Raw genomic sequence first — 26,322 nt, 5'->3', positions numbered from 1 at the left:
AAGTAACTGAAAATGTATGTCCAATATTGCAGGTATCATGTGACAAGGGCCAGCTAGCTAGGGTTTGTTTGTGAGTGCACTTGCCATCTATATCACCCAAAGATAAGCAACTGTATTTAGTGAAATGGAGAACAGGTTATCTACCTCCCTGAAAAGGTTGTCCACCTTCTGTTCAGCCAACCACTATCCATTTCACCCCCAAATGTTCCCATCTTCAAGCTATCAAACATCACTACTTCTCTCTGGTTTGGTTACATGTCTTGGTCCATTCAGCTAGCAAACGGAGCAGACTTATGAGCAGAATATTCAGGCTAGTTGTGGAGCGTGGGTGAAGCTCCTGCCAGTCTCAACTACACATTCTCTTCAGCAGCTGTCCATGCCAATTGATAACAAATTCAACTTCTTTGCCCATTGGCCATCCATATGAGGAAAAACAAATGACTACTACACATACATAGTGCACTTCACAAACAAAATTGCAACTAGGTGCTTATAACAAGTATTATTCGCCAACTGAATGCTACTAATTTGATAACCACACAAGGATGAAAGTCTGAGGGACTTCAGGCTGCACATAGTTCTTCATTGTGGAAGTGTAGTTCTCTATGAGCTGTCTGACCACACACCTAAATCCCAGCATCTACGGACACCAAAGTGATGGTAGCACCTGAACCCCAGCACTGGCATCAGGTGCTTCTACCAGTACAACTGCCTTTACCGGTATAAAAGATGAGGATGCAAAGTAATTGAAACCAATCCCTAAATTCTTAGAGTGAAGAATTCAACTTAAGGATTTACAACCTACATCAAAGATTATAAAAGAACTATTATAATTATAATAACCGTAGTGAACACAACTTGCTGAAATCAGGGGCTGCAAAATGCTATGCCTGGCGAGCAATAGTAGAAAGCATGGCTCGCTTTGTAGGATCAGCTTTTGCCGCACACGCAGGAAGAGGGACAGGGAACTGAGGATTACGTGGTAGAGAGTGAATGTGGCAGGCAGGGAGAGGGTGCATAGGGAAAGGAGGCTCTATTTGAGAGGGATAGAGGTGGGTAGAGTGGAGGACCATGGGAGTAAACAGGATTAGGACAGAGATAGAGGGGGAGAGAATTGTGGAACAGGGAAAGGAGGGGCTGGAGGTTGAAACATTAAAGAACAGTTGGAGCAAGAGAAATAAGAGGCAGATTCAGGGAAAAAGAATTCAGCAGGAGCAATCGTCACTTGGAGGGATTCAGTAGATTGGACTTTCGGGGAGAAGGCAGTCAAGGAAAACTACTTGGAACCCAACTGAATAACTTGAATAGCCTCCAGTATCAAGTGTTACCTACGCGCTGAGTTTGTCAGTGAAACATGCAATACAGAAATTTACAAAATCCAGTCGCTACCCTCTGTGAGCTCCTGTTTCCAAAGACTTCTAAATCTGTCTACCAGCTTCATTGTCTGTCGGTGGGAGGACCCATTAAGAACCAACCCAGGCCGCAGAGGTAGGAGCAGTCTGTGCAGTCCGTTTCAGGACTGCAGGTTTAGCAGACATGTTCCCTCCTCTGACGAATAACACCCCAGTTAATCTTTTACACAAAGCAGAAGAGGATAAAAGACGTTTAAGGAGCTCAAGACCTCCTTTTGCAAGAAAAGACATGCTAGTGAGCCCCAACTCACAAAGAAGCCGCCTGCAGTCGGCACCAGCAAAGTTAAGCAAACAGAGCCTGGCACACAGAGCTACCGAAATGGCCGATTCGGCTCTGTCTCTTTTAACCATTCACCCGCAAATCACAGGAGCGCCAAAGGCTAAGGCAAACCATGCTCTGCTAGATGCGTACGACAAAGCTTTTCATACAAGCCCGCTCAAGGGCCAAAGTTATGCGATAGTCACTCCCGCTACGAAAGACTGCCGGCAGGATTTGGCTGTCGACCCACCTCCCACACCAGAGACTGGAGGGCCCCTAGGGGGGAGCCCAGTCCCAGCCACACCGCCGGCTGCTACCTTGAGGAGCGAGGATATGAGCGGCGAGGTCGAGGACGCTGCGCTGACCTCCCTGCCCGTCGTGATCACGCCACAGCTTCACCCAAGTGGTGAGAGCCCTCTCCGATATTCGGGGAGCCCAATGGAACAAGCTTCGGACTTCACCACCTGCGATGCTAACATGGGGGGCGGGGCTCCAGCTGGTGGCCGAGCGCCCGGAATTGTTGTGTACACACTGAGGACACGTTAATCGTGCAGGATCCTCCACTGGTGTTAGGATCCACCAACACCCCGACGATCTCTGCCAAACGTACGCCTGCTGGTGGCACAGCTGACCGGCCCCAGGTAATAAGAGTGAGGGAGTGTGATCTATAAACAGAGCCTGACACCTTAAACGACGAGTCGAGTAAGACTCCACCAAACAAACTCCAGTGCCTAGACCACTCAAGCACCGACCCGCCAGCTCCCCGCAAAAGAAATCTCACCCCCAGGAGGGGGAGACCACTCAGAAAAGCACAAATTGTTACACAAAAAAAGACTTTTGCGAAACCAATGCAACTAAATTCCCTGAAAGACTTCTTCAAAAAACAGGGGAAAAGAACTCATGAGCTGAACTTTCAGCTCATGAGTTCTTTTCCCCTGTTGATGAACTTTCAGAAAGTTCATGAGGATGAAGTTTCGGATGCAGAATTCCAGAGGCAATCTTGGAGCCCGTGCCAGCAATAAAAATCTGGAAAACGGGTAATCCCTCTGAGCCTTCAAAAGCATCGCCATATACACCGACAAACCTGGTGCTGCAACCCGACAAGCCCCCAGAAAGCTCCAGCAGTAAGTACAGTCCCCCTGCAGAGCTAATACATTCCGTATCCTTCATCAGAGAAGACTGCATCCAACTGATGAAACCACCAGCCAAGGTTCTAGCTAAAGTCAACAAACAAGACGATCCCAAAATAAATCTGGAAAACCCGTTATGAGCGATCTCACTTAGAAAGGAACCCTCGATGAAGAAAGGAGTAGGGGCGCTTCCAGATGCTTATGAAGGATCCCTGCGGCCAATCTCAGGTGATAACAACTCCCAACCCCTGGTAAAGGACCTTGAAAAAATAATCGACACCACCAGCCCACATCCTCAAGAAGGGACAAAAACTATGGGCGAAACTGTAGTACCACCTCGCAGGAGCAGCAGAAATCCTCCTAACCAGCCATCACCTTCACGGGGAGCTATACAAGTTACGCCGGCAAGTACTTTACGCAGGCGGCAGAGCCTTGGAAATCATTGGCCACCAGCACAAAGGGACACCCCCACGAAAAAACCTGACATGGTGACCATTATGTCAGCTATAACTATTGCGCTGGCCCCTTTCTGCAAGTTATATGAGGCCATAAATGACAACCTAAAAGATCACTTTACGGTGGTAGCGATGATGCACTCCAAACTGATTAACCTAGAAGGGTACATTCAGGCAATGGAAAAAAAAGATTCTTACAGCCAACAAAAACACGGACGGCCCCTCGCCTGCTTAAAATGAACCAGTTAACCGTAGAACACCCAAAGAATCAGGCAATAATAAAGGCAGCCCTACAACGATAACTTACACAGTCCAAAGCATCCAAAGGGATCATGAAAAACAGCAGTCAGCAGCAAAGACGGGCCCATTCTGGGATAACTTTAGCATCTTTAACTCCCAGAACGGCAACAACTCGGTAAGAAGCTCCACTTTACCAGAGGTTTTCTTTTTCAAAGAAAGCTCACCAAGACCACGCATTATGGAACCAAAGGCCACGAAGGGTGAGATCAGCAAGAGGCAAAGCACCAATATGCCCAGTACCCCCAAGAGCTCCATCGAGAAGACCCAAAAGATTGGAAAATCACTGCCGTTGGGAAAGCATACGGTTCTAAAACTACAGGACACGAAAGGAACCAAAATGAAGAACGTCGAAAAAGATACTACAGGGAAATCGCCAAATAAGATACGCAAAACAGGGATAAGGAAAGAAATGCCGCTCCCTAGGCCTGACCCAAAAAGCCAGTCAACTGAGAAACGTACAATGACCCATGCTGCGAAATCCCCTAGAACAGTTGGGGAATTCCTAGCCGATATGTCATTAATGAACATCTCACAGCATCTAAACGCAGTCTCGGACGAAGAGAGGTTAGTAAGGGCATATTCACCCAAGAGAAACACTAAAACGCCCCAGATTGTAAAAGAACAAGCTGAGAAGTTAGACAGTGCACAGAGATTGAGAAACCCTCAGGATGTCGCCTTACTGAGCAAAAGAAACCAGAAAGAAAATGAGAGAAACAAAGGCCAGCGTGCCTCATCAGCAGACTCGACCATTGGTCATCATCAAAGTAAAACAAAAACAAGACAAGATCCGGATAAGTACGAGACAGAAATCGCAAAGAAATATAACAACTGGGAGACTACACGAAACAATAAATCCAGTCAACCCCAAAGGGGCAGAACGAATTCAAGCGAAGGCCTGAAACCCCCAGAGATCGAGACACACGATATAGACAGGACAGAGGAGAATCAAAGGCTGTGACGCTGACCCTGAAATTGGAACAAGCATTGAGGAACCATAGGATTTGGTGCTTAACAGAGGAACTGTGAAGAACATCTTCAGCAAAATCACCACTCTGAAAACCCTAAAAAGCACAGGACTACGCCAGGGTCGAACCCTATCACAGAGGAACAACCGCCAAAGCCTACATCCATATAAGAGCGATTGCCCTGTCCTCTTCAATTAAAAAAGCACTAGACGAACTGGCCCTACGCGGTTTCCATCTGTCGATACTAGCAAAATCTTGCCCCACGCCGCCCACTCAGGATAACAGGCCGGCGCAAAAGTCCTGCAACATTCATTACCACTCTATAGAGTCAAGCCGGCAGAGCCTAAAGTTTTGGACAACAGAACAGCATCCCCTGCAACTAAGTCGGACAGTAAGAAGGACGGAACACCTAGAAATCAGCCACGAAAAGAAACCCAGATTTTGGCTCAGCCACACAAGACCCTTCAGAAAGGGCTCAGAGAGAAATAGCTGATTCACCTATAAGCAAACTGCTGGACAACTCGGACTCCTCCTCAATTAAATCCTCAAAGTCTGTGGCAAAAAAGGCTGCTCTCTCCAACAAAGCAATTGTGGGCTAGCTACGGAAAACACTGGTGTCTGAGAACAAAAAATAGCAATTTGCTACCGACGGTATCAAGGTACAACCGTCGGGGACGCTAGAAGATACTTCATGGCCGACGACAACCCTACACCTGGGCTCTTCGAACACGCGTGGCTACAAGCACCTGAGGCAAAAAGGAGACATTAAGCCGAATGATTTTGACATCCTGGCCCTTCAAGAAACATGGTTTATCAAAATGCCACACCTTGATGGTTTTAACATAGCCATCTCGCCAGCAAAAAAAAATGCTCTGGGCCATCCATCAGCAGGAATCCTACTGGCGGTTCAATCAGGTAGAGGAATCACCATCCAACGGACACTGTCTTCTTCCCTGAAACACCTGGCAGTGTTGACAAGCTGGACGGTGCTTGATCTCAAACACAACCAAGTTACTGGTTGCCAATCATCATCTATTGGAATCCCCAAACCATAACGGATGATCGCTTCCTAAAAACTATCAAAAAGACAGTTGATTTGCTATATGGGGAGAACGATATGACTCATATCATATTTTGTGGTGATCTGAACGCAAGGTGCCCCCTATCATCAGAAGCACTGAAATCAGAGACTACGCCAGCTGAAAAAAGAGGAGCACGATGGATGAAGTTGATGGAGTCACGGGGCTGATCCAACTTCGACCAAGCCTTTCCTAACTCCAACCGCTGACCGACATGGGAAAGAGACTGTTCAAGCGCAACTATTGATTACATATTCGCATCTGAAAACCTGTTAAAACTGGCAACCTCTTTTTAAGTTTTAAAAACCGCTGCAAGCGACCACAATTTACTCAAAGCGACCTGGAAGATGGCAAGTCGAGAAGCACTGAGGAGTGAACGACAAATTGAGTGCAACAATCAAGGGTCACGCCTAAAATTAACAGAGTCCAGAATAAAAGAACTAACACTCAACTACCATTAGCATCTGGCCTGCCATAAATCGCAAACTGAGATAGAACCAGACTATCGGCCGTTATTGAGCCCTTATAAGGCCGAGTCAAGGGGAAAACCCGAACTGAGGGACACCCTCCGGCATCATTATGACAAGCTGCTGGTAGAGAAAAGGGTCGTCTTGAGACGCTTAAGAAGAAAGATTAAAACATCTAACTCACCAGCAGCACAAGCAGAACTGAATAAAGAATCAAAGTCCTACAAAGCCTGGCTAAGACACCGGCAAATCACCCTTTACCAAAGAGATTCCAAAGAAATGATGAAAAAAATGGGAGATAAGAACACCGGAGCCTTCTGGACCCTGATCAAGTCCTCAGGAGCGCACTCCGAGCCTTCCATGTCGAATAGCGTGAGTGAAGACAATTGGATAGCTCACTTCACCGCACTCTTCAGTGGCGCAGCAGAGACGAATCAAGCAAATAACACTGAGTCCACCAGCGGATGGATAGATTTAGCAAATAAACAGGACATTCAAGAAGTCATTCGCAAATTAAAAGCCTCGCAGGCCCCAGGACCGGACGGGATAACGAATATCGACCTTAAAAACTTCCCTGAAGAATGGTCAACTTTCATCAGCATGGTTTTCAAAAAATGTACAATTGGCCAATTGCTACCAAGATCATGGACTACGGCGGCGGTGGTCCCAATCTTCAAAAAGGGAGACAGGGCAAACCCACATAATTACAGACCAATCGCACTCCTAGATACGATTGGAAAAGTGTTTGCCTCGCTCCTACTGAAGGATTTCCAAACTTGGCTCAAAAACGCAACTCTGAACAATCCATTTCAAGCTGGATTACGCAAAAATTCTGGAACGATTGTTAACATCATGAGCCTGAGTAACCTCAAGAGCAAAATCCAAGAGGGGACGGCAAAGCTGTTTTTAGCATTGATAGACCTCACCCAAGCATTCGACATGGTAGATAGACCACTAGTATGGGCTAAACTTTCGGCTGCCAATTGCCCAGAGAAGATCCTGGAACCTATAAAAGCCCTTTACTGCGGAACATTGATGTGGGTGAAGTTGAACAAAAATGGCGTCAGGCGAAATCCCCACAAGAAGAGGGGTGAAGCAGGGATGCCCCCTTGCTCCGGGACTGTTCACAGCCTTCCTAGGTGATTATAAAGAATCAACTACAGCCGTAAAAGGATTTCCACCAAAGATGGGAGGGATGCAGGTTCAAAGAATGCTTTACGCTGATGGTATCACCTTGGTGGATCAAACACCGATTGGCCTCCAGAGTCAATTAACCAACTTAGTAGACTAATAGAAATCAACAAGCTGAAAATCAACATCAAGAAAACTAAGATTATGGTTCTGGAGAGGAAAAAGAAAAAAAACAACCAGACTAATTACACTTCATGGGAAATAGAAAACTGTAAAATCGAATTGGTGTCCGAATTCAAATATCCAGGGGTCATGTTGGACAGTTCTTGCTCAGAAGTGAGCATGCACAGATACATTTGGACCAAAGCAAGAACATTAATGACCCAAGCATGTATGCTGGACAACAAATTCAGCTGCTTTTCTCCGATTCTCGTCATCAAATTTATAAAGCCAAAGTAATCCCATGTCTACTATAGGGCTCAGAAGCAATGCCAAAGATACCAGAGGAGATCTGGGAAAGGATTGAAGGTTTTTTCTGGAGGTCCGTGATGTCCCTCCCTAAACCAACCTCACTGCCGGCGATCAGAAGAGAGCTAGGCCTGATCTCCCTAAAAACCAGAGCGGATAACAGTAGCATGTCACTCTACAGGAACATCTTATCAAGGGAGACATCAACCCTATACAATTTGCAGAACACAGAAATCAAGGCAGGGAGATCGAAAATGCTATCATCCTGGGTGATTAAAAAAAGACCAGCTGGAGTCAATCGCCTGTACACAAGACAAACTACTCCAAAACCCTCTAAGAATAAAAAAAAAAAAACTGGAAGAACTAGACTGTATCAACATGTTAGAGAGGACGGAAAAGAACAAACTGCTAAGACATCTCCCACTGCTGCCCAGAAAAGTAAATGACTGGGCAGCGATCTACAGAAAGTTCCCTAACAAACCATTCCGACAATTCTTCCTAAGAGCAAGACTGAACCTACTACGACCAATGAAATCCTGCACATTAGAGGTTTGTCTAACACAAACTCTTGCAGGCAATGCAAAAAAGTGGAGGAAGTAGAATCAGTTCACCACCTCCTGACATCTTGTCCAGCAATGCAAAACATCAGGAAAAACTACCTATCCTTGATCCTAGAGAGTTACTCAGACCGCGAGGAAACGACCTGGTGGCTACGACTGGACAAAAAACCTCATGGGCGTTTGCCACAATAAAAATCCTGCAAATCGCCTTACTGAAAATAGAAAAAGCAAAAGAGCAGGAAGGACCGCTAGAAACTGAAAACTGAAAATGGATAACGAACTACATAAATGCTCAACAATAAAGAACACCTTTGTCTTTGTAAAACCAATACATTTTGGTAAACACAAAATAATAAAAAAATAAAAAATAAATCCAGAGTTTACCCCCAAAAGATGAAAGTTAATAATGACCTCTATAAAAAAATGCATTTACCAAATGAATGAATTAATGAAAGGGAAGTAGAAATTAGAATAATAAACAAGGAAAGGGTGGAGATGAGGAGTGGTGGCATGGAGGGAAGAGATGGATGTTTTCACTCTTTCAGATTAGGTGGCCACACAGTGTTTCTGAGATCACAGAGACTGAGGTTGCAAAAAGGTGATAAGAAAACAATGGCAAACATGTTTTTTTTTCATTTACACCCCTTCAAAGTATGGCCCTAATTGCAGCAGAAGAATAGCTATGTATGGAGTAAAATACATATTTTCTGATGGGGAAGTGGTGCCGGCCAATCAGGAGGCCAGGAACATAAGTGTGAAGCCACAATTACCATCCACATTCTCTCCTGGCCTCCAGCTCCTCCTGTCTCTCATTCCCCCTACCCCCACCAGTCCTGTAAGCTAAAATCGCTCCCCCTTTCCCAAGCCTGCGGCTCCGCGTCTTCCAAGCTCCCTCACCGGTGTCATGTTAATGGAAGAGACTTACTCCATTCTCTTTCTTCCATGGTGGCAGCCATATTTGTTCTCCTATTTTGGGGGAAATTGAGCACTTGTAATACGGCAGAGCCAATTTCCCATAAAATAAATACTTTAAATAAGTCTTCTCAGCCCAGTGTGCACCCCATGGTGTGAATAGAGATGACTGCCACTTTCAGGTTGTAGAGGGCCGTTAATGGCTTTGAGCCCTCGCCTTAGACTCGGCTGGCGCGTTGAAATCAGTCATGTACTCCCCCGAATGCTGAGGTGATCACTAAACTAACAATCTGTTGTAGGTCTCACTGTGGACACTGAATAAGGACTGAATAATAAGCAATGTTTTGTTTGACGTACTCTTGTGGTCATGTGAGGATAACTCAGGTGATCTAAAACTAGGAAACAGCTATTGTTTTTAAAGATTTGTTTGACAAATGCAATTTTCAAAAATATTTAATTCGACTTTTAAGCTTACCATTATATCTTTCATCTTCAGGGTACCTGTGGAAATGCAGGTAATCAAAAAGGGAACATATCAAAACACCAAAACTATTTATACTGCATGGATAGTAGAAGCAACAGATAGAACAAAATCATGTGTGCAAACAGCTAATTAAACAAACTGGGTTTAGTGAAAATCATACACAATTGAGACGTGTTCATGAGACGTTTGGCGGTATTGCAATTACTTGGCAAATGTATGTTTTACTAGGTGTACACATTATTTTCGCTATAGATTTACCAAACCACTCTTTCAGTTGTATTGCCTACTATTTTCAGTTAAATGAGATGGTAAGAGTTCAAAGAAAGGTCTGGAAAGTTGCTGAGATGTATACACCGGCTGCATCGCTGGGCAGAGCGGGCAATTTTAACTCAAATAAATGCTATGCACTTCTCTACACAAATCTGCAGTCTTGTAATGCCAGTTGGCACATGGATATTACAGAAAGTTGAAATTTCGTGATACAATATCAACTCAACATATTTTGATTTAACAAATGACACATTTGCCTGAACAACCACCTCTAAAATTTAGAAAAAGAATTCTGCAACTAAATGGTGCCTTCTACCTTGAATGTGCTATACAATAACTCTGTAAACAAAGCCCTCCAGGTTTGGGTGTTGAAGACATCAGTGTAAATTCTGAATGCCAGAAAGGTTAATAGCAGCCACACATTGGTTGTAATGGGCACATTTTTATGTTTTTTTTTCTCTCCCCTGTACCTTTCCCATTTAGCCTTGTGGCGCTTTGATACACAATTCAGTTGTATAAACGCCTAACAAATACTCAACAAATAAATATAAATAAAATAAAAATAAGGATTTCTTTTTTACTCTTTATTGTGGGTAAAGTTAATTAATATAGCACTACTAAAGATTAGTAAAAGGATGATGAAACAGAACACTAGTGTTAAAAGCTTCTGCTTGGCAGGAACGTCATTGCTCAGAACTGCTGTAAGGCAGCATGCGTTACTTCGCAGTGCTCCTCTGGAAGAAGTTAGGACTCACTGTTTATCCATTTGCTATGTAATTAGGATCTGAAATCAGCCCTTTTCCACACAGGATTATAGATTCTGTAGTTTTCACTCAAATGTTCATGGTGCCTCATGGCGAATCATTGGTCCTGATGTCGTGCAGTTGCACCTGGTGTGTTCCAAGTGCCAAATGGAATTACCAATAAACGATCTCAGACCCAAGTAACTGGACAGATTCAAAGAATATTGCAAAATACTACTTTTTATCAGCTTAATAAAGTAGTGAATCCTTGTGAAAAAACAGATTGCAGCTAACTCACTCTCGACAAAAATTTGATTATTCACAGGCTTTATACCTCAATGTGCATCAGCTATGATGTCATCCTACGAGGCAATCTTTAAAAACCCACTGACGGGAGGGATTAAAGGAACAAATATACCTATATTTCATATAAGTCTTAGTGTCATTATTGGATGCCCCTTAACTGGTAGGCATGCCTTGAACTACCTCTAAATACATATGATACAGATTAATAGCAAAATAACAGCAGCATATTGGCTTCTGCAACATTGTAGGATCTTGCTTTGGGGATTTGGGAGCCTGTGGAGGCAGGTGTACAGGGATTCACTTTCCTACAAAGAATGGAGATGTGCAGTAGGTGAACTTGAAGCTTTGACATGATATTTGTTGCTGTGCTGGGGAATTTTCCTCACTTCAGAGTATCAGGATATATATATATATATATATATATATACATATATATATATATATACATATATTCAGATATGTAATGTCATCAATGCCATTTGTGATGTCATCAGTGATGTCCTGGATGTTAGTCTTAGCAATGTATGGTGGTGGCGTGAGTTATGGTTGCTTAGCTTACCATAACTGGCGAATTTCTGAGGTTTTTCGGTTTTACCTGTAACCATAACGTCCCTGTAACAATGTTTTTCCATTGAATTTCATAGGTGTTTAGTAGTGCAACTTAACCATAACGCCCCTTCAACAAAGTTTTTTCAGTGAATTTCATTGGATTTTACCAGTGCATGCTATTTTCCTACAACTTACTAATATTATACTTAGCCAATAAGCAATATTTTTGTCCAATTTCCAAAGTTTCACCTCAAAACTCATTTACGACCTTGTAGCATCATTTTTAACACGTCTATACACTTTTTGCAACTTTTTAAAATAATTTTGCATCTGTAGAAGTCTGGGAACGTCTGACTTCATTGCAGACCTTCTGGACAGTGTCACATGACCATACGCTTGCGTGCGGCATGGTGACGTGTTCGCGAAGGCGTCTGCACTTTCTAATCGGATCTGTGCTTCGAAGAAAGTTCAGAACTGCATTTTCTACTGATCTAGGAACTTTCAACTTCAGAATTTCCCTTGCACACCACCTACACTTTTTCATACTCGTTATCCATTACCAATCTAGTACACAGTACATACTTGGAAGAATTTTATCAAAACTGCTATTTATCTTAAAAATGGCATCAGTTATTGCCATCCCTCCTCCCCAAGAGCCACCACCACCACCAGCCGGAGGAGCTTCACAACAAAAAAAGCGCAATACTTTCAAAGACTATGAAGAGAACCAAGAAGATGAGGTAGAGGAAGTGCCTACTTCTAACACCAAGATCAAATCATGGGTGTGCCAGTTTCCTGCTACTGTTGGGAGTGTACCAAAGGCTAAAGCTACCAAAGTGAAATGCACTGAATGCAATGTTGACTACCTGGACAGTACTCCTACGGGACCATCTCCATGCGCCGCCACACCAAATCCAATGACCGCAATGCTCTCAGAAAAGTTGTTCCTTTCTCAGCAAGTAGTAGGCTGTCTTCCTCCACCTCATCTTCTTCAACAAATACTGTAACAAGCAATGAAGCGATGCAGACGTGAGCCTTCTTCGCTCCGGTGGCTGCCTGCAAACATCCTGCTTTTCAGCCTGGTAAAGACTCTATATTGGTCCCCAAATGCTCACCGGGGCCACCGAACATCCTGAGGCAGCAACAGCTGCAATAATTTGAGGATTCATTTGAGTTTTGTGGGAGAAAGTACTCAGGAAGAGAGACAAAATGACCGCAAGGAGAGCTCTGTGATCGCGGCCCAACAAACAATTACGTAGCGCGGAGCGGAGACCCAGAGGCAGGTCGGGAGTCAACTGGGAAGCCTTGCATGAGAGCCCGTAGCACCCACACAATGCTGGTGGCAACCTGGACTACACCCTTGATCCCGTAGAGCCCCATGGACCAGACACAACTCACTTGCAACACTGGAGTGATACGTCAACCACCGAAAGCCCAGAATAGACAGTAAGTGAAGCGCTCCGCAGAGGAGAGCCACTGAAGTGTCCGGAGGAGTGTGGAGTGTCCCAGAGCCGTAATAGGCGCAGCTAGGGAGAGGCGGTGACACAAGTCCCTGACCATCGGTGCAGCAGCCGCATCTTGTTTTGCCCACCGGGCTCTCGACAAGGGCCTTCGACACCCCAGACAAGTGGTCATAGGCTGCTGAGGCGCAGGGAAAGGGAATCCCATTCAAGTTGTGGAAGCCACCACAAACCCAACCACGCTTGCTCAGCCCTGAACTGAACATTGCTCCGTCGAGCGGGCCCTCCTGGCTCACCACAATTAACTAACACCAAAACATGGTGTCAGCATACAAAGGCAACAGACTGCAGTTGTGAATATCCTGCAAGCACCCTGGTGAGCGACCTCACGACCCGATCACTGTTGCACTGGCCGACACCATAGTCCAGAAGTGCCTGGACGGAAGAAAGCAGTGCCCAGAGGCACACAAATCCTGAATCTGCAATACGACCGTCAGTCAGAAGAGAAACAGAAAGAACTCAAGTGCCTTGTCGGGATACCGGGAGCCGGCTGCTATGCGGGTGTGGGACCGCCGGGTTCTCCTTGCAGTTGGAGAATGCCACCCCTTGTCACCAGGGGGAGAGGTGCCCTGACCCTGCGTTGCCCCAGTGGAAAACCCATTACACCGCACTGCCGGTCTGACAACCAGGGAAACATTACTATGTCTTTTATACCAACAGCAGCGCCCCTGGATCGTTGCAGGCAAGCACTCTGAAGCTATTAAACACTCCCGGCTACTCCCTGCTGAATGTAAACATGTACAAATGTCAATTGAGGAACAACACAGAGCTGCAAATATTCCTCATACTACCCTGGGGCAACAACAGTAATAAGGGACTAGTCGTGTGAGTATGCACCATTCTACCACAACGTCCTGCTTACCACAGATCAAAGGAAAACTGCATCACTGGTGAAGAGGAACAAACTAAACTGGTTGGTACGGAACACGACTAAACAATAATAAACAATACTCGAGGTTTACAACACCTAGTCTGTTGTACCCAAGAGCAGAAGCCACAAAGCCAAGTGCACCAGTGATATCCACTACCCAAGACACATAGCCCTGTACAGACCCAGAGTCAAGCATGGGGAAAGACAAACTGAACAAACAACCTGTACAAAACAGAATCGACCAATACACAACACCAACAATGCAAACACAAGAATGTCATGATCCGCCGGAAACAATGGTGGGAGTCGAAACACGCTATCTCTAAAAGATGTCATGGAGGCAATTGTGGACTCCCGAGCATCCATGGAACAGAAAATGGACGGCATAAGCACAGATGAACAAGTTACTTTCTTACCTGGTAACGTTCTTTCGATGGGATGGTCCGACGACGTATTCCATACCTATGACAGGTAATCACCACAGCTGTGCTGCTTGGGAAACCTTTTTCGGCGTCTGCGTCCTGCGTCGATGACTTCGATGCGCCGTCGTCGAGGACCTCCTCCGACGTCCGACGTCATCCGATGTGATAAGTAGGACGCACGATGGCCGTAGCCTCAGTTGTAGTTTTTTCCCCCAGAACGTGTGAGATTAGTCTACTGCCAGTCAGACACAAAGCCTTGCGGAACGTAAGCTGCAATCGCAAAAGAAATTCTGCAGCGGCGAAGGTAGGGAAGGAGCGATATGGAATACGTCGTCGGACCATCCCATCAAAAGAACGTTACCAGGTAAGAAAGTAACTTGTTCTTCGAGGGGATTGGGTCCTCCGACGTATTCCATATCTATGACAGACTCCCAAAGCAGTACCAGAGCAAGGAGGAGGGAAAGAATTTAGAATTAAAATTTAGAATTGCCAATCAAATAGCAGAGCAAAGGACCGCCGTGCCAAAGGCCAGATCCTGTCCTCGGATGGAATCGTGGGAATAGTGATGTACAAATGTATGTACTGAAGCCCAGGTGGCTGCATCACAGATGTTGCGAATAGGAACACCCCTCTGCAGGGCAGTAGATGCATCCATACCCCTGGTAGAATGGGCCCGCAAGCCAGCCGGTGGGTCCTTACCCGCCAAGCGGTAACATTCCGAGATGGCCAAAATAATCCAGCGAGACAAAGTCTGTTTTGTCACAGCTTGTCCCAAACGCTTTCCAGCGTAACCAATAAAGAGTTGATCGTCCACTCTGACCGGGGACATGAGTAAAACATACAAGCTTAAAGCTCTCCTAGGATCAAGCCTATGGAGCCTCTCCTCTTCCTTACCAGGATGCGGAGGAGGATAGAATGCCAGAAGAACAACCTTCTGGGCCAAATGAAATTCCGTCACTACCTTCGGAAGAAAAGAAGGACGGACTCTAAGGACAACCCTGTCCTTATGGAAAACAGTGAAGGGAGGCTTTACTGAAAATGCCTGTAACTCACTCACTCTGCGAGCGGAAGTGACCGCAACTAAAAATACAGTTTTAAGAGTCAACAGTCTCAAAGGACAAGAGTGCAAAGGCTCAAAGGGAGAACCCGTTAGAAACCTGAGACCAAGGTTTAAATCCCAACCGGGCACCAGGAAAGGTGATGGAGGGAACACATTAGTGAGCCCTTTCAGAAACTGTGAAATTAAAGGGATTTTAAAGTATGAACACTCTTCAGACGAGCGCTTAAAGATGGACAGCGCCGCCAGGTAACCTTTAATGGCACCCACTTGCAAGCCCCAGTGGGCCAAAGAAAGTAAAAAGGACAGAACCATGGGGATGTCACATGCAAAAGGATCCACATTCTGAACTCTGCACCAGTCGCAGAACTTACGCCAACGGCAACGGTACAGAGACTTTGTTTCTGGCCGTCGGGCCGAGAGCAACACCTCCATCACGTCTTCAGGGAGGTCCCAATCCTTATACCTCAACCTTTCAGAAGCCAAGCGTGAAGGTTGAGGGATCTGACCTCTGGATGGAGAACCTGACCCCCCTCCCGTGAGAGCAGATCGTCTCGGTAGGGAAGATGATGTGGAGGGCAGATGGACAAGTCGAGAAGGTCCGGGTACCACGTCCTCCGAGCTCAAGCCGGAGCAATGAGGATCATCCGGGAATCGAACTTCCGTAACCTCCGCAGCACTTGCGGGATGACGGGGACTGGAGGAAACGCGTACAGCAGTAGGAATGACCACTCCACCACAAACGCGTTTCCTAAGGCTCCTTTTGGAGGAAATTCCCGCGAGCAGAACCTCTCGCACTTCCGGTTGACACTGGAGGCAAAGAGATCCACTTGAGGGGTCCCCCAAAGGGAGAAGATCTCCAGGACAATCTCCTGAGCCAACTCCCACTCGTGAGAGATCGTGCTCTGCCTGCTCAGAGCGTCCGCCGTCACGTTTTCGTCTCTGGCCAGATGAACTGCCGAGATCGAAACTTCCTGCTGGATGTCCCAGAACTCAAGCTGCATCGCCTCCCTGCACAGAGGAAGTGACCCTGCCCCCCCCCCCCCCTTTTTGTTGAGGTAGTGCATGGCCACTGTGTTGTCCCTCAGGATCAGGACATTCTTTCCTCGCACAGTCGGCAGAAAAGCCTTCAGGGCTAGCCTGACGGCCCTCAGCTCCAACAGATTGATATGGAGTCTGGACTCCGACGGAGACCAACGACCGCTGACTGTCAGCTCATTGGCATGAGCTCCCTGTCATGATCTCTGCTTCCAAAAGGTCAGGGTTTTCCCAACTCCCTTGGAAGCAGATCCATAACCCAGGTTCCGAGTGCCAACCAGTCCCAATTGGGACCTTTTGGACCCAGTCCTGGCGCCAGTGGCACCAGGCTCATAAATATGCCCAGTCCCAGCGCTGGAAGCGCCGGGCTCATAATGCTTGGGTGGACTTACCTGCAGCAGACCATGCTGCTTACTTGCCTGCCAGTTGAGCCTCTGATCCTCTTCTGTTTGGAACTACTTTTCCTGTTGGGTGGGGCAGGAGCCACTCCCTAGATTCAGAACACTGGAAAGCAGGAACTCTTTTCTTACCTAGGCGTGGCTGTGGAAGGAGACACCTAAGCACTACAGGAGGCTATTTAAACCACACCCGATGGATGAATCTTGCTTTGCGTTATTCTGCATCCTCTGCAGCAGAACGCTCATCGTGTCTTCTGCATCTGATCCTGGGCCTAAGGAAAAAGGCTTACCATCCTGAATCCAGTCTTCAGCAATACCTATAAAGACAAGAAAGAACAGGTTAGCATTACGGTCTTCAGTGACAGCTCTTCACTTACCTGGTCCATCGGCTGTCACCAACGCCTCGCGCTGCATTCCGGCATCTGAAAGACAAAGGCTTACCTACTCTTCGTGCGCTCCGGAGGTCTTCACACTGCATTCCGGCATCTGAAAGACAAAAGCTTACCAACTCTTCGCACGCTCCGGAGGCCTTCGGCGCTGCATCCCGCGTCTGAAAGACAAAACAAGGTGCGTTTAAAGACATTGGGGAACTTTAATACTCACGTGCCATTACTCCTTTCCACATCTAACCCAGTGGGTATTCCGGCACCCTGCAGCCGCTCCGAACTTGTACCTGCAAAATAAAAAGACAGTTAGAGCGCATCGTGAAGTAGGCAACAAGCGCTTACTTCCGTGCTTCCAGGCGCTTCTATTCATCACACAGGCTCCATCTTCAACTCACTTCAGCCCGTCATCCGCCATCGCCGGACCCCTGCAAAACAAGAAACATCATTACTAAAGACTTTAAAGACATTAGAATTACTCGAAACTTACCGTTCGTGCAGTAAACGACGGACAGCAGTCCTCTGAAGTCAAGAGGCCTGCTCCCCTTATCCAGTGAAGAAACTGGTTACAGCACCCTGCCCCGAGGCAGATGGAGAGCACGGCGTTCACTTACCCAAGGTGAGAGCTTTAACCTTTGGGGATCTACAGGAGAAGAGAAAGGGAAGAAGAGAGAGACATTCAATAACCCAGTTCCTTAATCCCATATTTTCTATCTGCAGACATCTTACCCTTCAAGTCAGACAAACAGTGCACAGAGGTCCAGCCCAAAGAGCCAGCCGTGTGTTACAAATCACCTTTGCAGATACGGTATACGCCCAGTCAAGACCGGCGCCTCTACGGGAATCAGGTGAGCGTTACACTCCCCATCCCGTGAGGGATGCATCCGTCACGATCGTCACCTCCGGCCAGGGAAGCCAAAACGGAGCCCCCTTCATCAAGTTGCCTTCGACGGCCCACCACAGAAGGTCCTGGGCGATCGAGGGCGGCACCTGAACCGGGTCCGACATCCTGCCGGAGGACTGCGACCATTGCATCTTGAGTGCCCACTGCAAAGATCTCATCCGCAGGCGAGCCTCTGGCACCAGAAGAATGCAGGATGCCATGGGGCCGAGCAACCTCAAGAACTTGAACGCGGGGAGCGTCTGGGCATGCTGAAACTTGTGCACCATCTGCTGAATGTGAAGAGCCCTCACCTGGGGAGGAAAACACTGCCCCAGGGAAGTGTCGAACACTGCTCCGATGTACTGGAGCCGCTGTGTTGGCGTCAAATGGGACTTCTTTAAATTGAGGGAGAAGCCCAGCCTGTGAAGCGAGTGGCAGTTGACTGACAGATGATCCAGGACTTGCTCGGGAGAGCACGCCCTGATTAACCAATCTTCCAGGTAGGGGTAGACGTGAATCCCCCCTTGCCTGAGATGCGCTGCCACCACCACCATGAGTTTGGCGAAAACCCTCGGGCGGAGGTCAATCCGAACGGTAGGACCCGAAACTGAAAGTGCGAGTCGCCAACCGCGAACCTCAGGTACTTCTTGTGCTTGGAATGGATCGGCACATGGAAGTAAGCATCCTTGAGGTCGAGAGACACCAACCAGTCCTGAAGCTGAAGGGCCTGGAGGACTTGAGAGAGAGTAACCATCTTGAACTTGTCCTTCCTGAGAGTTTGTTCAAACCGCGCAAGTCCATGATGGGTCTCAATCCCCCGTCTTTCTTCGAAATCAAAAAATAAGGGGAATACCATCCCTTGTTCCTCTCCGCTACAGGCACCAGTTCTATGGCGCCTTTCTCCAGCAGGGCTTGAATTTCCTGCGCAAGGAGTGGATCCGGACTCTTCAAAGAGAGGTTCCCTGGTGGATTGTCGTGAGGCCTCTGCCGAAAGGGAAGACAGTAGCCGTGGGTTATGATCTACAGAACCCACACATCTGAAGTATGGCACGCCACTCTACAAGATGCTGCGTCAGCCTTCCTCCAACTGGCGAACCATGGGACATGGCCTCATGACTGAGTGGTAGCGGCTGCGGCGTTACCTGAGGGCAAAGAGGCAACTGCCCGAGCGGCCTTGGCACCACGGGTACCGTGTCGTCCACCTCTGGTACCCCTGCTTTGGCCTCTTTGACTGCTAGCTCCTTTCGCTCTACTGAAGGACGAGTAATAGCGAAAGGAACCACCCCTACATTGCTGTCCCCTGGGACGAAAAGGCGGAGTTTGGCGAACTGCAGCGCCCACCGACTTCACTGCAGCTTTGGAGGTCTGCAACCTCTCAAGGCTCTAGTCAGCCTTGCTGCCGCAAAGGTGTTCACCGTCAAAAGGCATGTTGAGGAGCCGGGACTGCACATCAGGAGCAAACCCCGACTTCCGAAACCACGCAAACCTGCGTATCACAGTGCTCGCCGCCATGGACCTGCTGACGCATTCAGCCATGTCCAAACCCGACTGAACGGACTCACACATGGCATCCTTACCATCCTGGACCATAGCAAGGAAACCATCCCGTTCGTCCCCTTCGGGAATATGTTCAGCCGCTAACGCAACACAGTTACACAGAGTGTGTATGAAACGAGACAAGGCACATATGGAGTTGGCCGCCTGAAGCGCCATACCCCCCGAAGAAAACACTTTCTTCGCCCAGCCATCAAAACGGTTGTCGTCCCTATCAGGAGGGATGGTAGGGTATGACGCCTGCTTTGCCGGGGCCGTAGCCGCCTGCACCACCAAACTCTCCGGAGTGGGGTGCCTGGTCAAGTAGCAGGGGTTGCTACTGGCTGGACGGTATTTTCGCGACAAGGACCTGCCCACCGCCGGGAGACTCTCCGGAGCAGTCCAAGCCGCCGCCAACCTTCTCTGTAGAGCCATATGAAACAGCAGTACCGGGTCAGTTGGGGGACCAACATCAAGGATGTCCATGAGATCATCCTGCACAAACTCCCCTGGGGGAGCAGACCATCCCAAGTACTCGGAGACCCTAGCCATAAGGCGCCGGTACGAGGAATCGCCATGAGAGCCAGGCTCAGGCCTACAAAACTCCACCTCCGGAGAGGTGTCCAGTACACTGGCATCATGTAGTGACTGCCTCAAATCGTCAAACTGGCTATGGCCCGAGACCATCTCATCTGGAACCTGACTAGCTACCAGGCCATCAGAATCTTAATCCACATCCGAAATATATTCCAGGTGGTGAAAAGAAGGCACCCGAGAGTGCTTACTCTTAACCAGAGCCTTTCTAGGGGGTACCCCCGTGCCACGGGGTACCTCCGACACCCCGGCCTCGAAAGGCGTCGAGGGCGTCGAGTGAATCGGCGCCGGCGTCGAGAGAACAGGCATCGGCGCCGAGAGGATCAGCGTCGACGTCAGATGCAGCGCCGCCAGCATCGACGGCGTCGACACAGTCCTCGAAGCCGGAGCTCCGAGCGTGTCCTTCGACGACCTCAGCCGTCGATGTTTTCCTCGAAGACATCACAGGTGCACACAGTCTCGAACGCATCGAGGACCGGGACCTGGAACGGGTACGTCGAGAACGAGTCCCCTTGTCCGAACTGGACCTCTCCCGTGACTCGTGCCGACCACTCTTGCGAGCGGTGTCTCTCGACCTATCACGGCCGACCCCACTCGGGGGGGGCGCGGACGGCTTAGTACCCTGCGACTCGAGAATCGCTAGCATTTTCTTCCCGAAGGAAGCCCATTCCTCCGGCGTTGCACGGCTGGTGGGGTAAGCGACGTGCCGGGCAGAGTCCTCAGAAGAGGACCTGGAAGACGACCACTGTCGGCGCTTCCGAGAATGCCTCGAAGAGGCTGAGGAGTGGCGAGACCGACTCCTAGAAGGAGACCCACGAGACTTCCGACGATGACGCGGAGAGTCACCTCTCGAATCATCTGTCGAAAGCCCCGCAGACTTCGACTTCCGGGGCTTGGACGCCCGACCTACCGACAACTTCTTCTTACGTTCCCGTAAGGCTTTGGACGTGAGCGACTGGCAGTCGATACAGTCATCCGTGTCGTGAGCCTCCCCGAGGCACCAGAGGCAGGCGTTGTGCGAGTCCGTCACCGACATCTTGGACCCACACTCCCTGCACTTCTTGAAGCCCGGACGTGGGGTCAAAGACGAAGTAGAAGACATCCTCCAACGAAGGATTTTCACACAAAACGAACAGGTTCGACGAACCGAGAAGAACAGAACTCCAAAGAGTCGAGGCGTAACCGAGAATCACGAAGCAACACGTTCGCGTAAAAAACGGAGCTGAGGCTACGGGCGTCGTGCGTCCTACTTATCACATCGGATGACGTCGGAGGAGGTCCTCGACGACGGCGCATCAACGTCATCGACGCAGGACGCAGAAAAAAGTTTCCGAAGCAGCACAGCTGTGGTGATTACCTGTCATAGATATGGAATACGTCGGAGGACCCAATCCCCTCGAAGCATCCCTACTCCAACACGACCTACAAAAGCTGACCTCACGCACTGGAGAAGCAGAACAATGAAAATCTGACACAATGGACACAATGCGCAGCATGCAACTACAGCTAGCCGGAGTCAGCTCCAGTCTGAAGCTAATGGAAGAGAGGGTTGATGAAGGAGAAGGGACGTCAAGAAGAAATAATATCCGAATAATCGGGCTGCCAGAATATGCTGAGGGCCCCAGCACGGAGCTCTTTCTCGAACAATGGCTTACAGACTTATTTGAACCAGAAACCTTTTTCAAAATTCTTCTCTATTGAAAGAGCCCATCGAGTGCCAACCGGGAAACCGGTGACGGGTGCCCCTCCACGCACAATAGCCGCCAAACTCTGAATTACAGAGATCGGGATGCACTGCTCCAACGGGCACGTGCCAAGGGCATGATAACGCACAACGGCTCCAAAATCGCCTTCTTCCCTGACTACACGAGAGAGGTGCAGAAAGTCAGACAGTCATTTGATCAACCAAAGAAGCAATTGCAAGTGATGGATGTCAAATATGGGTTGCTATTCCCTGCTCAACTCAAAATATATCACAAGGGCACTACGGTCCACTTCAGCAACCCCAAAGAGGCATGGCGATGGGCTGAGCAACATATTGAAGGCAACTGGTCCACTCCTTGGAACAACAGAAACAGAGAACCCAGCCCCAATTGGACAGGAGAATGACCCTAATACAACCGCAACCACTGGATCTGGGACACCCGGTAGAACAAGAATAGACCCTGCGAGGTTCGCATAGAGACAGCTGAAGGATTCATGCAGGACTGTCTTGGTTAACGAACGCCACAGCCTGCATGACACACTGGTGGCCCAGACTATCTAAGAGTCCCCAACACTGGGCAGCCATGGAAAGCTATGAGGAAGGCCTCCTCAAAGTCCTTTCCTCTCCCCCCAGCAGAGCGAACGATAGCTCGCTCTCTCCGGACGTGAACGTCAGGTACCTGGGGAGAAAAGGAGTTAATGTTCAACGAGTTGACTGTCTGTTTTTGACAGTAGTTTTTTGTTGTTCGGGTGATAGATGCTTAAAGTTGGGTGGAGTATGGGGAGGGGGGAATGAAGTTCTATTGTTTTGATTCACACTAGCCCCAACATGTATGGTATACTAATCTCCCTACCAACAAGACACACTATACCAACAAGTAAACACAACCCTTCGGTGGGCCACTCCACATGTGGACGAGGCAGGTCCCTAGTCACGCAGTCAGAGCATACCGTAACTTTGGGTACTCAATATACGTTGACACAGCTCGTATATATTCCAGATGTCGGGAGTTTCCAATGGGGATAAAAGCAGAACCAGGAATGTGAATGGGCTTGGCAGTGGCATTAAGAGGCGCCTAGTCCTACAACTGTTATATCGGCACTCTCCAGACGTGGTGTTCCTTACTGAAACCCACCGGGCTGGTACAAACTGCACATTATTTAAAATGCACCAATTACCGGCTAGCGATACATGCTGGGCTCACCATGGGTTCCCATGGGGTACTTATTTTAATACATAAAAGACTCCCCTTTACCCTTTCTACTGTTACACAGGATACAGGAGGTAGATTTGTGCACACAATGGGGACTCTCTGGGAATGCACTATGGCCATGTTCGTAGTTTACGCACCACCAAATTTATTAGCAGCCTTGACCAAAGACATCATGCCCCTAATCGCCAGAGACTCCACAGACCTCGTGCTAATTGGAGGAGACTTCAACAAAGTGATGAATGTAGACCTTGATCTCTCACACATATGAACTAGGAAGCCAGACATACGCACCAACCATGCTACATTCACTGATGCCTAAGCGAATATTCATATCACTCCGGAGCGCACGCCTCGCTGTCAGGACTAGATTATTTCTTCTTACCATCAGTGAACGTACACGTAGCATGCGAGGCACGGCTGCTCCCCAGAGGCATATCAGATCACTCTCCCCTTATAATAGGGATCAAAACCAATAGACCAGCCACACCGCCTAGCTGGCAACTAAATAACTACTACTTAGGATTCCCAGACCTGGTGGAACACATTCAAAATGTTACAAAATCATACTTTGAGATAAACACTGGTTCTGTAGACAACCCGGGAACGCTATGGGAAACATTCAAGACGGTGCTTAGAGCCGAAATCATATCCTGGATCCCGGCCCATTCAAAAAAGCATCTAAAAGCACTACAAGAAGCCGAAGCAAAGGTAAAACGCGCTGAGGCTGTCCACCTGGTCCTTGACCAACCAGAATCGCATTGTGCATTACAACTAGCATAGAAGTAGTTACAACACATAGCTTTAGATAATGCCAAACAGGCACATACGGCAATGCGGGCAAGGCTGTACGAAATGGGAGATAAGGCAGTAGAGTTGTTGGCATAGCTAGAACGCAGAGACAAGGGTCTTGGCCAAGTTAGAATGCTTACAACGGCAGACTCGGAGCCAGACCGTGGCAGACCGAGATATAGCAGAAGGCTTTGTAGCTCATTACGCCGAGTTGTATAGAGCACAATCCTCACCGCTTGAAACTGACATTCTGGCGGAAGTTATCCTCCCCGCCCTTCATGAGCAACAGTTCAACCTACTAGAAAGAGAAATTACGGAGGAGGAATTAACCTCAGCCATGTCAGAGCTCCAATCCGCTAAAGCCCCAGGTCCGAACGGCTTCCCCATTGAAGTATGGAGGAAGATAGGAGCAAATGGGACAACCCCACACTTATTATGATTGTTCCAAGACTCTCACTCACAGGGATGCTTGACCCCAGATCTAAGAAGCCACTATAATAGTACTGCCGTAAGCAGACAAACCACCTGATAAATGCAGCTCCTACAGACCCATTTCCCTTATAAACAGCAAAACTAAACTACTAGCAAAGGTGTTGGCCAATCGACTACAACAGGTTATACACTCATTGATACTGCCTGATCAGTGCAGATTTATGCCACAGAAGTCCACCAGACAGAATATACACAGACTACATACAGTACTAGAGAAACCATCCGAGCTTCAGGGGCCCCTAGCCTTGCTTTAAATAGACTTTGAGAAGACCTTTGACTCAGGCTATTGGGAGGCAATCTGGAAAATTATGCATTGTATGGGTATCGGCCCGCAATTCATAAACTGGGTTAAACTACTTTATAACTCCCCCCAGGCAGTAATGGGTATGTATTGAACCCCTTTAGACTGGGGAAAGGGACAAGACAAGGCTGTCCCCTGTCAGCCTTAATCTTAGCGTTAGCAATCGGACCCCTGGCAGTAGTAGCTCACTGTCTCCCGAGCCCTGGTTCTCTCGAAGCTGGATTACTGTAACAGCCTCTATCTTAATCTGCCTGCCTCCACTCTCCGCCCTCTGCAACTCATCCAGAACAGAACTGCGAGAATTGTCCTTGGCCTCAAGCCCAGGGACCGTATCTCTCCAGGACTGAAATCTCTACACTGGCTCCCAGTGGCTGCGAGGATAAAGTTCAAAACCCTCTGCATTGTCCACAAGGCCTTCTGGGGCCTGGGTCCTAAATACCTTCAACTCTCTCTTCCCAAATATCTTCCTCCCCGAGCCCTTCGCTCATCCGCCTCCAACTCCCTCTTGGTCAGCCGCTTCTCGAAGCAACGAGCTGGGGGTAGATCTCTCTCCGCGGCAGGGGCCTCCCTCTGGAACAGCCTTCCTGCCTCCCTGAAACTTGAGGAGAACCACCTCCGGTTCCGGAAGCACCTCAAAACCTTCCTCTTTGCTTCTGCTTTCTCTCTCCCTCTCCCCTGCTGAACAGCTAATTAATTCTTCACTAAACTGCACTGATCCTGCAACTGGACCACTCTAAACTGCCTTCGGTCCTGGTCCCAGTCACTGATCCCCTGGAACCCCTCTGCACTACGGGACTGTCTCTGTATCCCTACAGCCCCCCCCCTTCCCCAGCACTTGTTCTGCACTTACCTTGCACTTGCCACTAGCTGGCCCTTTTTTATTTATTACTTACGCCACTTACCTTTACTGCACTTCCCCCCCTCCCCTTCCCCTTGCACTTTTCCCCCCTCCCCCACCCCTGCACTTGCGCGATCTGAATGACACCTGGCCTAGTAGGATCGTTTGTTTTGTCTCCCCTTGTTCCTCCCCTCCCTGCCTCGTCGCGCCTTGAAACACCTGTGTATAGGCGCGTTACAAATACCATATCATATCATATCATAGTGTTAAGAAGCAGACAGGCATAGAATGGCTTTAACTGGTCGGATAGCTGGGAAGACAAGGTGTCCTTGTATGCGGACGAGCTGCTGATATATCTAATAGAACCACGTAAATCTTGCCCCATTGTGACGCGTTTATTGAAAAGATATGGTATTTTCAGTGGTCTCCGTGTCAACTGGTCTAAGTCCACATTGTTTCCATTGGGGCAAACGGAAAAAACAGTGCCGGCTGAGTGCCCCTACCACATAAAAAAAGAACAATTTAGGTACTTAGGCATACAGATTACGAACAACTTTACAGACTATGTGCCTACAAACCTACACCCAGTGACGGTGAGATTCAAAGAAGATGTCCTGCATTGGATGTCCCTACCACTGACACTGTTGGGAAGAGCAACGCTTTTCAAGATGATCACCCTTCTCCGCTTCCATTATATACTGCAAAACGCTCAGCTACCTATAGCGCCTAGTGAATTTCACAAAATAGACCAAACATTTAGGAAATGATTATGGAACGGAGGTCACCCACGTTTAG

The 26,322-nt window shown here is 48.1% G+C and overlaps 1 protein-coding gene across 1 annotated transcript in view; it reads right to left on the bottom strand.

The window, feature by feature from the left end:
* Nucleotides 1-26,322, bottom strand: part of LOC138504450 (transient receptor potential cation channel subfamily M member 7-like) — a 1,624,316-nt gene that overhangs the window by 161,476 nt on the left and 1,436,518 nt on the right. The window contains exon 31 of the mRNA XM_069624957.1: nucleotides 9,614-9,639. Within this exon, the coding sequence (XP_069481058.1) occupies nucleotides 9,614-9,639 (26 nt within the window). The remainder of the gene's footprint in view (nucleotides 1-9,613; nucleotides 9,640-26,322) is intronic.

Source organism: Ambystoma mexicanum, chromosome 11 (assembly GCF_040938575.1).
Source record: "Ambystoma mexicanum isolate Mex_15411 chromosome 11, UKY_AmexF1_1, whole genome shotgun sequence".
In the NCBI taxonomy this organism is placed as follows: domain Eukaryota; kingdom Metazoa; phylum Chordata; class Amphibia; order Caudata; family Ambystomatidae; genus Ambystoma; species Ambystoma mexicanum.
This window is presented reverse-complemented; position numbering and strand designations above follow the sequence as displayed.